This window comes from Penaeus chinensis, chromosome 32, assembly GCF_019202785.1.
Source record: "Penaeus chinensis breed Huanghai No. 1 chromosome 32, ASM1920278v2, whole genome shotgun sequence".
In the NCBI taxonomy this organism is placed as follows: domain Eukaryota; kingdom Metazoa; phylum Arthropoda; class Malacostraca; order Decapoda; family Penaeidae; genus Penaeus; species Penaeus chinensis.
In genome coordinates, this window is record NC_061850.1 from 9,036,651 (window position 1) to 9,049,150 (window position 12,500).

General features: G+C 53.8%; 1 protein-coding gene across 4 annotated transcripts in view; it reads left to right on the forward strand.

Annotated features, from left to right (window-relative positions):
* The first annotated feature begins 1,368 nt into the window (after positions 1 to 1,368).
* Positions 1,369 to 12,500, forward strand: part of LOC125042397 (focal adhesion kinase 1-like) — a 48,874-nt gene continuing 37,742 nt past the window's right edge. For 2 of the 4 annotated variants that reach the window (XM_047638017.1, XM_047638016.1), the window contains exon 1: positions 1,370 to 5,538. In XM_047638017.1, coding sequence (XP_047493973.1) covers positions 1,991 to 5,538 — 3,548 coding nt within the window. In that variant the 5' untranslated portion in view covers positions 1,370 to 1,990. Of the gene's footprint in view, positions 5,539 to 12,500 lie in introns of all 4 variants that reach the window. The other 2 variants (XM_047638015.1, XM_047638018.1) reach the window with 2 other exon arrangements.

Sequence of the window (12,500 nt, forward strand, 5' to 3'; positions counted from 1 at the left end):
GCGAATCACACCTGCCTCGTCTCGTAGTCTCGTGGTCTCGTGGTCTCGGGTCTGGCGCTGTTGGCTTGACGATACGTTGCTAAAGCAGGAGGGGGGGGGGGGGCGTATGTGTGTCCGTGATTGGCGGGTGGGGGGGAGGGAGGGGGAGGGAGGAGTGTCCGTGTTGTAGTGTGGCGACTTTGAGAACATTTCGTTATTTTTTTCCGGTACTTTTTATTATTTTGTGTGTATTTTTGTCTACATTCTTATCCCTTATCCCGCTCATGGTCTCCCTCTCTCGTCACCCCTTCTTCTTCGTTTCCTTCTCTTGCTCCCTTTCATCACCTTACTTCGGTCTTTCCCCTCCCCCTTCCCTGCCATCTGCATCTCTTCTCTCCCCTCCCCTTCCTTCTCTTCTCTTCTCTTCTCTTTCCTCCCCCTCTTTTCCTTCCTTATCTCCCCTCCTCTTCCCTCCTCTCCCCTCCTCTCTCATCCTTACCCTTCCTCCCCCTTCCTTCCCTCCTCTCCCCTCCTCCCTCTCCCTTCCTCCCCCTCCCTTCTCTCTTCCCCCGTCCTCTCCCTTCCTTCCCTCTTTCCCCTTACTCCCCCTTCCTTCCGTCTTCCCCCTTCCTCCCCCTTCCTTCTATTTTCTCCCCTCCTCCCCCCTTCCTCTCCCTTCCTCTCCCTCCTCTCCCCGCCTCACACCGCCTCCCCCTTCCTCCTCTCCCCCTCCCCCTCCCCGCCATCACACCGCTCGTCACCTTCCCCATCGCCGCCATCATGAGGGTAGAGAACCGCTTCGTTCGCACCTGCCCCGAGTGTCAACATTCCCCGGTTCATCTCCCGTCGCTCACCAGTACCGAGGCATTGCGCGGTACGCCTCCTGGGTTGCCGGTGTTACTCTGCGTGTTCTTCCTCTTTTCTTCGTTTTTTTATGGTCTCTCTGTTGTCATTCTTCTGTTTCTTTTCTCTTTCTGTATCTCTCTCTTTCTTTGTCTCTTTCTCTTTCATTCTCTCACTATTACTTAATCTTTCTCCCTTCCCTCCCATTTTCTATCCCCTTTTCCTCCCTCCCTCCCTTCCCTTCTCTCCCCCCACCCCCTCGTGGCATTCGTTTCGTAGAGCTGCATGTGCACAGTGAGCGAGAGGAACAGAGAAGAAAAGAAAGAGAGATAGGAAGAAAGAGGGAGACCAAGGAAGGATCGCAAGATAAAGATCGGACGAGAGACGAACCTCCGAGTGGCAAATGACGGAGGGGGAAGTGGGAGGTCCCTAGCGGCTCCTGGTGACGCCCCTGGTTGGGGGAGGGACTAGGGGGAGGTGGGATTGGGATCGAGGCCTTGGGAGAATGGGTGTTGTTTGTCCGTCTTGCAAGTGTTGTCGGAGGAGGAGGTGTGCTTTCTCGTGACGCCTCTGTGGGGGGGTCGAGGCGTGTTCCAAATTTACTTCTTGTGGTGTGTCCTGGAGTGCGTTCCGGAGTGAACTGTCTTTTCCATTTATGCAAAAAATACGTTGATGCATTTATTTTTTTTGAAATGTTTATTTGTGATGTATGGTGAGTCCTCAAGAGTTTACATGTTTCGCAGTCAGTGACGAACCGCTATGCTATAGTTGCATGTCGCACGTCGTACCGTCGAGGAAAGGCTGACTCCCAACCAGTTCTCGCGTTGCCGTGGGCGTGAACAGCGCAACGTCACTTCCTCGCGTGTGTTCTTTGTGGGTGTGGGTTTCGCGCCCTGTGTCGTGTCGTGTAGCCATTCTGTGTCGTCTGCGTGGGCGTATGTCCGTGCGGCGACGAGTGCCTTGTTTGGCAGCGGTGGAAATAGCGTCCCGCATGACGTCAGCCGTGGTCGTGGCGAAGGTCGCTCCGTCGGTGGTGGTGGCGACGGGATAATCGCCATCGCCTGTTTACGAAGCAAGCGTTCTTTTTTTAAACAGTTTGATGGATGTTTGTGGCGGATGACGATAAGGCCGCCGAGAGAGGAAGGGCCGCGCTGCCTCGAGGGAAACGATGAAAAGTGTGGGTGGCATGGGCGGCGGGGGCGCAGGAGGGGACCTCGGGAACACCGCCAGGATCCTCGTGCAGAACCAAGAGAATGGTAGGAAGGAAGGACGAGAGGAGAGGAAGGAGGCTCTGGAGACAGAAGGTGGCGTCGAAGGCAACGTCCCTTCTTCCTTCTCCGGGGGTGTGGGACGGGCGGCCGCAAAGCATCTGCCCTCAAGGAAAGCCCCCAGAACGGTTCTCCAAGCCATGGCGGTTCCCCAGGGCGCTGCAAGGGTGGCTTCATCCGAGGGCAGAAGTCTCTTAGAGGGACGGGCCCCCGGAAGGTTCAGCATTGCCGAATCCACGCGGGTCGTGGCGCCGTCGCACAAACAGGCGTCCTCTGCTTCGCCCCCCAGGGTTCCCCTGCGGCCACCCGTCCCTGTTTCCTCCGGGCCTCCGGAGTTCACTTGCCGGCAAGAGCAGCAGAGTAGCTCTGCGCTGCACTCCCAGGACAGCAAGTATCGCCCTCTCGGACCCCTCCCTGGCCCTCCGGCCGTCAGCTTCGAGTTACAAAACCTTCTCCGCCAACAACAGAGAGACCGAGAGACCACACTGCACGCGCGCCCGCACTGCTCACAGCTCGAGGACGAAAAGCAACCAAGTCTTCAGGGGCAAAGGGAACGGAGCCTTCATGGTCGCCACGAAGAGGCTCAGCACCAACTTCAACAGCAACAGCAAGTCACCACGACGTTTACGACCGATTATAAACAGCAAAAAAGTCAGCAGCTGCAACATCAACGCGAACCAAACCTGCAACAAGGGAGGCCGCGAGTCGGGGCAGCTGTTGAGCCTTCTCTGCCCGGTGCGTACGTGTCTCCACCTGCCTACGTATCCAAGATGATAAGCACTTCCGCTTATCCTTGGATGTTGTTGCGGCGGTCCGGCACGTCTCCCAGCATCCTCGGCCGCCCTGCCGTCGCCGCTGCGCCCGCCTCCGCTACCATTTTAGCGTCATCGTCTTCATCCCTTGCGCAAAACTTACCCCGGACAACGCAGGCATCTTTGGCAGGTCCGCCGTCTTCCTCCATGGCTACTGCGCAAAGAACGTCACCTTCCGTTGAGGGAAGGCAGGCGTTTCCTGGCGCCCAGGAAGCACAGGCAAGAAAGTTACCTTCGTGTTCAGCGCAAGATTCCAGTCGCGTAATGGGCTCGCCCGGCATTCAGATAGAAATGAAACAAAGCGTATCACGCGTACGCCCTGAGTTCACGCTGCCTTTATCTGCCCAAAACACATGTGTCCCCGCCGCACCGGTGCGGCCACCTGCTGTGTCAGCGAAAACAACAGACTCGCTCTCCGGGATTCTAACAAAGCCATGCGATACGCCGAGCTCCTCGTTGCTTCAACAACCGACTGGCGGCTGCCTTGTGCCCGGTGCCCGCGGACCGTGCCTGATAACGAGACCATGGACAAACAAATCACGGCCTTGTGTCGACGCTGGCCTACCGCCGGCGGGCGCGACCTTGGTGGCCAGAGCCAAGCGCAAGCCCTGTGCCAATGACGCTTCGTCGTGGCACCCGCGTTTCATGTCGGGGAAGCCGCCGACGTTTGCCACCCACCGCCCGTACGCCCGCTTGCCGCCGCCCAAGCCCAAGAGGATGAGGCTCCACCGGCCGGACCCCGATTCTCTGGGCTCGCTTCAGGGACAGGCCCAGGACCAGCGGGGCGGACCTCCGGCGCCACAGCCAGTCCGAATGAGCGCCCCGAGCAGGGAGGACCTCATAGAAAGAGTGCGAGAAATCCTCCTGTCGTCGGGAATGGCGGGAGGAAGCGGCGAGAGACGGTCGCCCTCCACGGGGAGTGGGGAGGAGCTCGAGCCTGCTCCGGCGGCCGAAAGGGAACTCGCGCATTCTGCGGAAAGAGAAGTTCGCTCTGAGAGAAGAGTTAAGGAGGAAAGTTTCAGTAAATACTTGCGTAAAACAAATGACTTGACAGAAGAAAGCATACAACGCAGCAGCCTAGAAAATGTAATAAACGTTGCGGACGACCATAAGTCTGCAACAGCGCGCAATTCTCAGCTGCTGTTGACGAATGGGTCGCAGCTATCCTCGAAGACAAAGCCGCGTTATCAAGAGCGAGGGAGCGACGGCACGCCAGACCCTCTGGCAGGGCTAGCAGGAAGCGGCGCCCTGCCCTCCGCACCCGGGAGAAGGCCCGCAGAGGACACGAGATCTCCGATGCCGCGCGCCCACGTGAGGAGCAATTCCCTGTTGCTGGCCGCCCCGCTGCCTCCACCGGCGCTGGTCAAGAGTCCCAGGGCTCGCGCGGTGTGGCAGAGGGTGAGGTTCGAGGAGGACACCACCAGCGTGCCGGGCGTGTACCTGGACGACGTTTTCCAGCGCGTGTTGTGGGAGACGCAGCTGCGCAGGGAGAAGGGGCGGCTGCGCTGTTCCCTTAGCTGGACGGGATCCTGGCATGAGGGCGAGGCTGAGGCGCCTCGTGTCGAGGACCAGGGCTTGCAGGAGTTCCCCGCCCTTCGCAGCGCCGAGGAGGGAGCGAGGCGAGTCCTGATTCCGACCCATACCCGTGCTGCCTCCTTGCCCGTGCTCATAGAAAACCCACTTTACGGATGCATCGAGACTCTTGATCTCTCTGCTGACATACTGCCGCAGTCACAGACTAAAACTGGGACACAGCTATTTACCCAAAAACAGCCGCTTACGCGGACACAGTCACATACACAGCAGCAACCACATACACAGCCACAAACACAGTCACATCCTCAGCCACTTACACACACACAGCTACAACCACAGCCACATGCACAGCCGCAGATAAAACAGCCTGCCCCTCCACTCGACGTCCTTGGAGGCCCATTAGACGACAAGGAGGCGGAGGCGGCCGACGCAGCGCAGCCCCTGACCCAAAAGGCCATTCCTGCCTGCCCGCTTGGCGCCAGGCCCCCGCGCCTCGACCTGGCTGGTGACGTGAAACACCACCCGCTGCGGAGGTCGTGGTCTGGCCCGGGCCTCCTGGAGTCCTGTGTTGGCATGGGTGGCGCAGTGCTCGGTGCCAGACAGGACGACCCGGCCAAGTCGTCCACGAACCCGCCTCGCGCTGTGGAACCCGAGCCTCAGTCGCGAAAGTCGTCGTTCTTGCACGACCGACACCGATTTCTGTCGTCTCTCCTGTGTGACAGCTGCCACGAGTACGCGTCATGCCCCGCTTACGTAAGTCATGAGCGACCGCCATCACCCCCTCATGACCGCCGCGAGAAGGCCGACCCGCACGAGGCTCAATTGCGAACCTCGACGTCCACGCATCGAGCTCATCTTGAAGCCTCGTCGTCGGCTCCGCTGGTGGCCTGCCATGAGACCAAGCCGCATGAGGATGGTCACCGCATGGCCTCGCATGCCGATCCAGACCGCCTCGGTTTAGATCAGCCGTGCCCGCTGTCCTTGTTCGAAGTCGGCCCTTCCTCTGCCCCCGAAATTACAGGCGTTGCGCATGCAGCCCCGCACGACGTCTCACCCCTCGCCACAAGCACTCCCAAGTTCCCGCACCGCGGAGCTGCCAGGTAGATGTCCCATCTCGCATCCTATTTCTATTATTCCACTTGTCCGTCTCTCCCTCCCTCTCCCTCTCCCTCTCCCTCTCCCTCTCCCTCTCCCTCTCCCTCTCCCTCTCCCTCTCCCTCTCTCTCTCTCTCTCTCTCTCTCTCTCTCTCTCTCTCTCTCTCTCTCTCTCTCTCTCTCTCTCTCTCCCCTCTCTCCCTCTCTCTCTCTCTCCCCTCCCCCTCCCCCTCCCCTCCCCTCCCCTCCCCTCCCCTCCCCTCCCCTCCCCTCCCCTCCCCTCCCCTATCTATCTTTCTATCTCTCTCTCTCTCTCTCTCTCTCTCTCTCTCTCTCTCTCTCTCTCTCTCACTCTCACTCTCACTCTCACTCTCACTCTCACTCTCACTCTCACTCACACTCACACACACACACACACACACACACACACACACACACACACACACACACACACACACACACACACACACACACACACACACACACACACACACACACACACAAACTAACTAACTAACTAACAAACGCACGCAAACACTTTCATCGTATTTAGAACTCTTTTTGTCTGTCTATTGAAATCTTATGCCAACTGAAGACTATGTGTGACTGAACGAATCGAATGCTACGAATACAACGACGAAAAAAAAAAAAAAAACATAACCGATTTTTCATTTACAGATAGGTATCAACTCCTTTTTTTTTAATTCAGGTGAAAAGCATTCGATAGAAATGCCGACTTGTTAGGGGTATATGCGGCAGCCGATAAATATCACCACTTATGCAGTTGAAAAAAAACATTGAGTATATTAGGCTGCTGTTCGCTCACTGATTGGTATCAGATCCATTTTATTTTCGTTCAGAAGAAAATCAGGAGAAAGCGCCATTGCGGGTATATCAAGTAATACTCGATCATTGATTGGCATAATCTCGCCTCTTGTACTCGAGGGTTAAGAGTCGCCTCCTGGAATGTAAGGCGCCCCATGTACGGCTGGCGTCCTGCGTCCTGCGTCCTTTTGGAGAGCGCTTGGACAGCCTTAACGGGGCAGGACTTCCGTAGACGGGGGGAAGGGGGGGGGGGTGCCTGGGTAATTACGGGCAGGTAAAGGGAAAACGGGTATGGAGTGGAATGTGGAGTTTTTGTGGAGAGAGAGAAGATAGGGAGGGTGAGGGAGTGGGGGGGGGAGGGAGAGAAGGAGAGAGAGAGAGAGAGTATGTTAGGGTATGGAGTTTTTATGGAGAAAGGGAGAGGAAGGTTGAAAGGCAGAGGGAGGGAGGGAGGAAGAGGGAGAGAGAGGGAGGTAGAAAGAGAAAGAAAGAGTAGGAATGAGGAAGAAAGAGAGAAACAAAGGGAGAGGAAGAGAGAGGAGGTAAGAAGGGAGAGGAAGAGAGAGGGGGGGAGAAAGGGAGAGGAAGAAAGAGGAGGGAGAAAAGGAGAGGAGGGAGAAAGGGAGCGGAAGAGAGAGAAGGGAGAAAGGGCGATGAAGAAAGAGAAAGGAGAAAGGGAGAGAAAGACAGAGAAGGGAGAAAGACAGAGGGAGGGAGACTAAAAGAGAGAACCAGATCATTTTTTCTCCCATAAGAGTTGCAACGAACATACAAATCATAGCGGGCGTAAAACCGTGTGTTGCAAGAGTCAGGTTTGCAGCCACGTTTTGTATCATTACGGCCGCAGTTGCCACCGCGACACCGTGCCCGTTCTGCGCGAATGGAGTCCTTCCTCTGCGTGCTCGGGCTCTCTGCGCTTAGTCGGGGGCGCAGGCATCGAAGCGTTAGAAAACTGGTTCTCCCTTCGCGTCTTCTGCGAACAGCGCCGCCCATGAGAATTTAGGAGAACAGACCCAAGGGAAGGGAGCACTCGGGAACGCCTCGAGAAGGAGAACGTTAAGATAACGCCAGGGAACAGTTCGTTGCTTTTTTTTTTTTTTTTTTTTTTTTATCGTGGTTGTTGAAAGTAGCCGCGGTGGGCACGGAAGGGAGGTCGTGTTGGACTGAAGGTGGGCTCGGCGGAAGGCTCGGCGGCGGCGAAGGGAGCCGGGATGCCGACGCAAACGTGAGACTTTTTTTACCTTTGCGGTCTCGCTCTCTTGTCACTGGCGCTGCATCGGAGGGAATGTGAAAGCGCCCGCGAAGGATCTATCGTGCCTTTCTATCTTCATTTTCTCCGTCTCCTCCTCCTCCTATTCCTCCTCCTATTCCTCCTATTCCTCCTCCTCCTCCTCCTCCTCCTCCTCCTCCTCCTCCTCCTATTCCTCCTCCTCCTATTCCTCCTCCTCCTATTCCTCCTCCTCCTCTTCCTCCTTCTCTTCTTCTCCCTCCTCCTCCTCCTCCTCCTCTTCCTTCTCCTCCTCTTCCTCTTCCTCTTCCTCCTACCGCCCTCCTCTTCTTCCTTCTCCTCCTCCTATTCCTCCTCCTCCTATTCCTCCTCCTCGTATTCCTCCCCCTCCTCCTCCTCCTCCTCCTCCTTCTCTTCTTCTCCCTCCTCCTCCTCCTCCTCCTCTTCCTTCTCCTCCTCTTCCTCTTCCTCTTCCTCCTACCGCCCTCCTCTTCTTCCTTCTCCTCCTTCCTCCTATTCCTATTCCCCTTCCTCCTCCTATTCCTATTCCCCTTCCTCCTCCTCCTGATCCTGTTCCCTTTCCTCCTCCTCCTACTCCTCCTCCTCCTCCTCCTCCTCCTCCTCCTCCTCCTCCTCCTCCTCCTCCTCCGCTTCCTCCTCCTCTTCCTCCTCCGCTTCCTCATCCTCATCCTCATCCTCCGTATCCGTCTTATTTTTCTCCTTCTTTCTCTTCTCCATCGTCCTCTTCTGCTTCCTCTTCCATCTTTCATTCGTATTTTGTCTTGTGCTTCTTTCAGTTCTCCCTCTGTCTCTTTATTCTTATCACTCCATCGTTCCCTTTCCTTCCTTTTCGCCTGCATCTCCTCCTCTCCTCGCCCACTCATCAGCCTCAGGAGGCGAAGTTGGGTTGTGGGCGCTCTTTCTTTCCCGCATCTTTCCTGTTTTCTTTCTTACTTTATTTCCTTTCTTTTTCCCTCAATTATCGCTCTTACCCCTCCCCCTCTCCATTTCTTCTCTCCCTTTCCCTTTTTCTCCTTCATCCTCATCTCTTCATTCCTCCTCGTCCATGTCTCTTCTCCTCTTCTCTTCCATCCCTTCCCCTCCTCGCCCCCCTTCTTTCCCTCCCTCTTCCCTCCTTCTTCATCTTCTGTTCTCCTTCCTCCTCCCTGCCCTTCCTTACCCCCTCTCTCCCTTCCCTTCTCCTGCCTCCCCAACCCCCTCCCACGCCCACGGTATTGTTCTTTACTTTACAATAACATTCCTTAGCACTTATCACTCCCGCCCATCTCGCGTCTTGTCGAGGGAGAGGGCGGGGAGGGGTGAGAGGGAGGAAAAGGAAGGGAGAGGGAAGAAGAGGAATGGAGAGGGAGGGAAGAAGGAAAGAAAGAGAGAGGAGAGGAATGGAGAGGTAGAAGAGGCATGGAGAGAGAGGGAAGAAGGAAAGAGAGGGAGAAGAAGCATGGAGAGGAAGGGAAGAAGGAAAGAGAGGGAGAAGAGAAAGAGAAAGAGAAGAGGAAGAGAGGGAAAAATACGGAGAAGTGGAAGAGGGAGAGAAGGAGTGAGACGAAATTTCAGGTAAGGAGGGTGGAAATAGAGGGTGAGAGCAAAAAGACTTCCTTATAATTGCAAAGAAATGAGAGGAATACGGATATACCGAAATATAGGAGAGAAAGGAAATACACAAATGATATATCGTATTTAAAAGGGCCATAATTTGCTATTTTCAAATAATTAGTTCAGTAATAACGCAAGAGAGAAAGACGTAGGTAGGTAGGTAGGTAAAGAGAAAGAGAGAGGCAGAGAGAGAACGGAAGAGAGCAAGAGCGAGAGGGTGGATAGAAATGGAGACAGGGCGACACAGACACGAGACCGCGGCACGGAGAGACCGACAGAGGCCACGCCGCACAGGAAGGGCTGAACTGACACCTCATTGACACCGGCGTCTCGAGAAAAGGAAGCGGAGATTAAGTAAAACATGGCCTCTTTATCCGCCGGGAAGTCATCGTGGAGTCGTGAAGTCGTCCGCGAGGGGGTTGACCTATCGCCGGCGAGAGGGAAGGAAGGGATGATTAACTGTGTATGACTGTAGAAAAAAAGGGAGGAATGGGTTTGTAACTGTATGTACGGGATGCCGGTGGAAGGTAGTGAAGGGTAGAATGGGGTCGACTGGCGCGTTCTTGGTAAATCGAGCCGTTCGTGAAAGAAGAGGGGGGAAATAGGGAAGAGTTAAGGTAAGGGGGATGGTGTAGAAAGGGAGAGGGAGAGAAAGACACAAAGACGGAGACAGAGCCAGAAACCGAGACAGACAAAAGCAGAGGAAGAGGAAGAATGGAAGAGAAATGGAGAGAAAGGAAGGGTAGAAATAGATAGAAAGAAAAATAGGTGATACACATAAGGTGAGGGAATTGGGTGATAAGGCGGGAGAGCGGATGTGAGGGAACAGGGGGTACAGGGTTGGGATAGAGGGAGAGGGAGGGGAGAGGTGGGGGTGTAGGGCGGGGGGGGGGGGGGAGCGGAGCACAGGAAGCCACCATAATGAGAGTTAAGTGTGAATAACGCCGATAAGACGGTGACCCGGGTGTGTTTTTTGTGCTGTGTTGTGACCTCTGCAATATAAAGGGGAAAGGGGTCCCTTTCATATGGTGGCCCTTGAGAGAGAGCGAGTGGGGGGAGACAGACAGACAGACAGTCAGTGAGGGGGGAAGGTAGACAGAAGAGGTGACAATGAGGGAGGGAGACGTATAGACAGACAGACAGACAGACAGACAGAGGAGTTAGTGAGGGAGAGAGACGTATAGACGGAGAGACAGAAGAGGAGACAATGAGAGAGTGAGACGTATATATAGACAGACACAAGCGAAGGGAGAGACAGACAGAGAAGGGGAGAGGGAGAGAGGTTGACTGTCTATTCCTTTATGTGAGTGTGTGTGTCTGTATGAGAGCGAGTGTGTGTGTGTGTATTTGTATTGCAGGTTGTCATATGATAAAGGAAGATCTTAATTGCGCCTGTCAATGAAGAGAGACAACGTGTTTTTAATTTTAATTACTCGAGGTCGTTAACCGGGTTTACAAGCACACCCTCCCAATAAAGTTGATGATAATTTGTTAATTACCATAATAAAAAAGGAGCTTCATTTAACGACTAAATTTTCTCTCTTCCCTTATTTTTTTTCTCTTTTATTAACCGGGACATCAGATCTATCGACAAAGAAGTGCGCATAAATGTTTACAAATTAATGACCAGCACATATTCGGGATCAGGATCGAGGGTCCGGGGTTTTATAGCCGTGAAAATTGGGTTAATATGATACGATTTTTTTTATTCTACGTTTAATTATTTTATGGTGTTCTGTTGAGTTGGCTAAACAAAACAAAACTGTAAATAGGCTTTTGTTTTTCGGGGTTTCGCTTTTTTTTTCGGTTGTGAAGTAACAAAGGATGTGGCTTTCATTCGGTTGGTTTTCTGGGTTTTAAACTTTATTGGTTTATAGCAACCTGTGTGAAAGGGCTTGGGAAGGAGAGGGAGGTAGTGAGTGAGTGAGTGAGTGAGTGAGTGAGTGAGTGAGAGAGTGAGTGAGTGAGAGAGTGAGAGAGTGAGAGAGTGAGAGAGTGAGAGAGTGAGAGAGTGAGAGAGTGAGAGAGTGAGAGAGAGAGAGAGAGAGAGAGAGAGAGAGAGAGAGAGAGAGAGAGAGAGAGAGAGAGAGAGAGAGAGAGGGGGGGCAGAGGAGGGGGGAGAGGGGGAGGAGGGGGGAGAGAGGGAGAGGGGGAGAGAGGGAGAGAGGGAGAGAGATAGATAGATAGATAGATAGATAGATAGATAGATAGATAGATAGATAGAGAGAGAGAGATAGTTAGTTTTGCACGATATGATGAGTTCTCTCCTTTCTTCTCCACCCCTCTCTCTCTCTCTCTCTCTCTCTCTCTCTCTCTCTCTCTCTCTCTCTCTCTCTCTCTCTCTCTCTCTCTCATATATATATATATATATATATATATATATATGTATATATATATCTCACTTTCCATTTCCCTTCCCCTTTCCTGTAAGTTAACTATTTATTTGAAATGCACAATTCTGGGAATAGCCCAGAGCGTTTCAAACTGGAATTTTAACTCTCGGTTTTACATAATGTGAAGATTTGAGATAAAATTAGAATGCAAGGGAGATGGAAGAGAAATGAAACGGTCATAGCGAAATTATTAAAAGCTTTGAGCATTTTTTTTTATCTTATTCATGGCGCGAGTGATTGTGCATAAGAATTCGAATTATGCGACTCCACCGTTTCTTTGGCGGCTGCAAACTGGATTTAGCACCGCGGGATCTGGGCTGCGGTGCTGCTGCTTTGGCGTGAGAGAATGGCGAGGGCGGGGGCAGGGGCCGAGGGGAAATGGGGCTGGCAGGCCGGCAGGAAGGCCAGGAGCCAGGGAGGTAGACAGGCAAGCAAGCAGGTAGGCAGACAGATAGATAGACAGGCAGGCAGGCAGGCAGGCAGGCAGGCAGGCAGGCAGGCAGGCAGGCAGGCAGGCAGGCAGGCAGGCAGGCAGGCAGGCAGGCAGGCAGGCAGGAGGTAGGTAAACAAGCGATTGAAGGACGAATCATTTAACAGAATCGCTGATATGCAAGATAGTGATAGCAGATACGCTGCGTGTAAACAGAGAGCAGACAAGGAGCTGACAATATGGCAGGCATCCATAGAATTTGAAATGATATAGGCATATGGACTAAAACCAATTCATATGTAATTAGTTACACAGGCAAATACCCGCACACGCACGCACCTGCGGAAGTAAGGTGATGAACAAGCACGCAGTCATTCATTAGGCATCGAGTCACTCCTTCAGGCAGCCACGTAGGCGGCCGTGTTGCATCCCGCGTTGCATCCTCTTGTTGCCTCCGCGTGGCCTAGGCAACGGCGC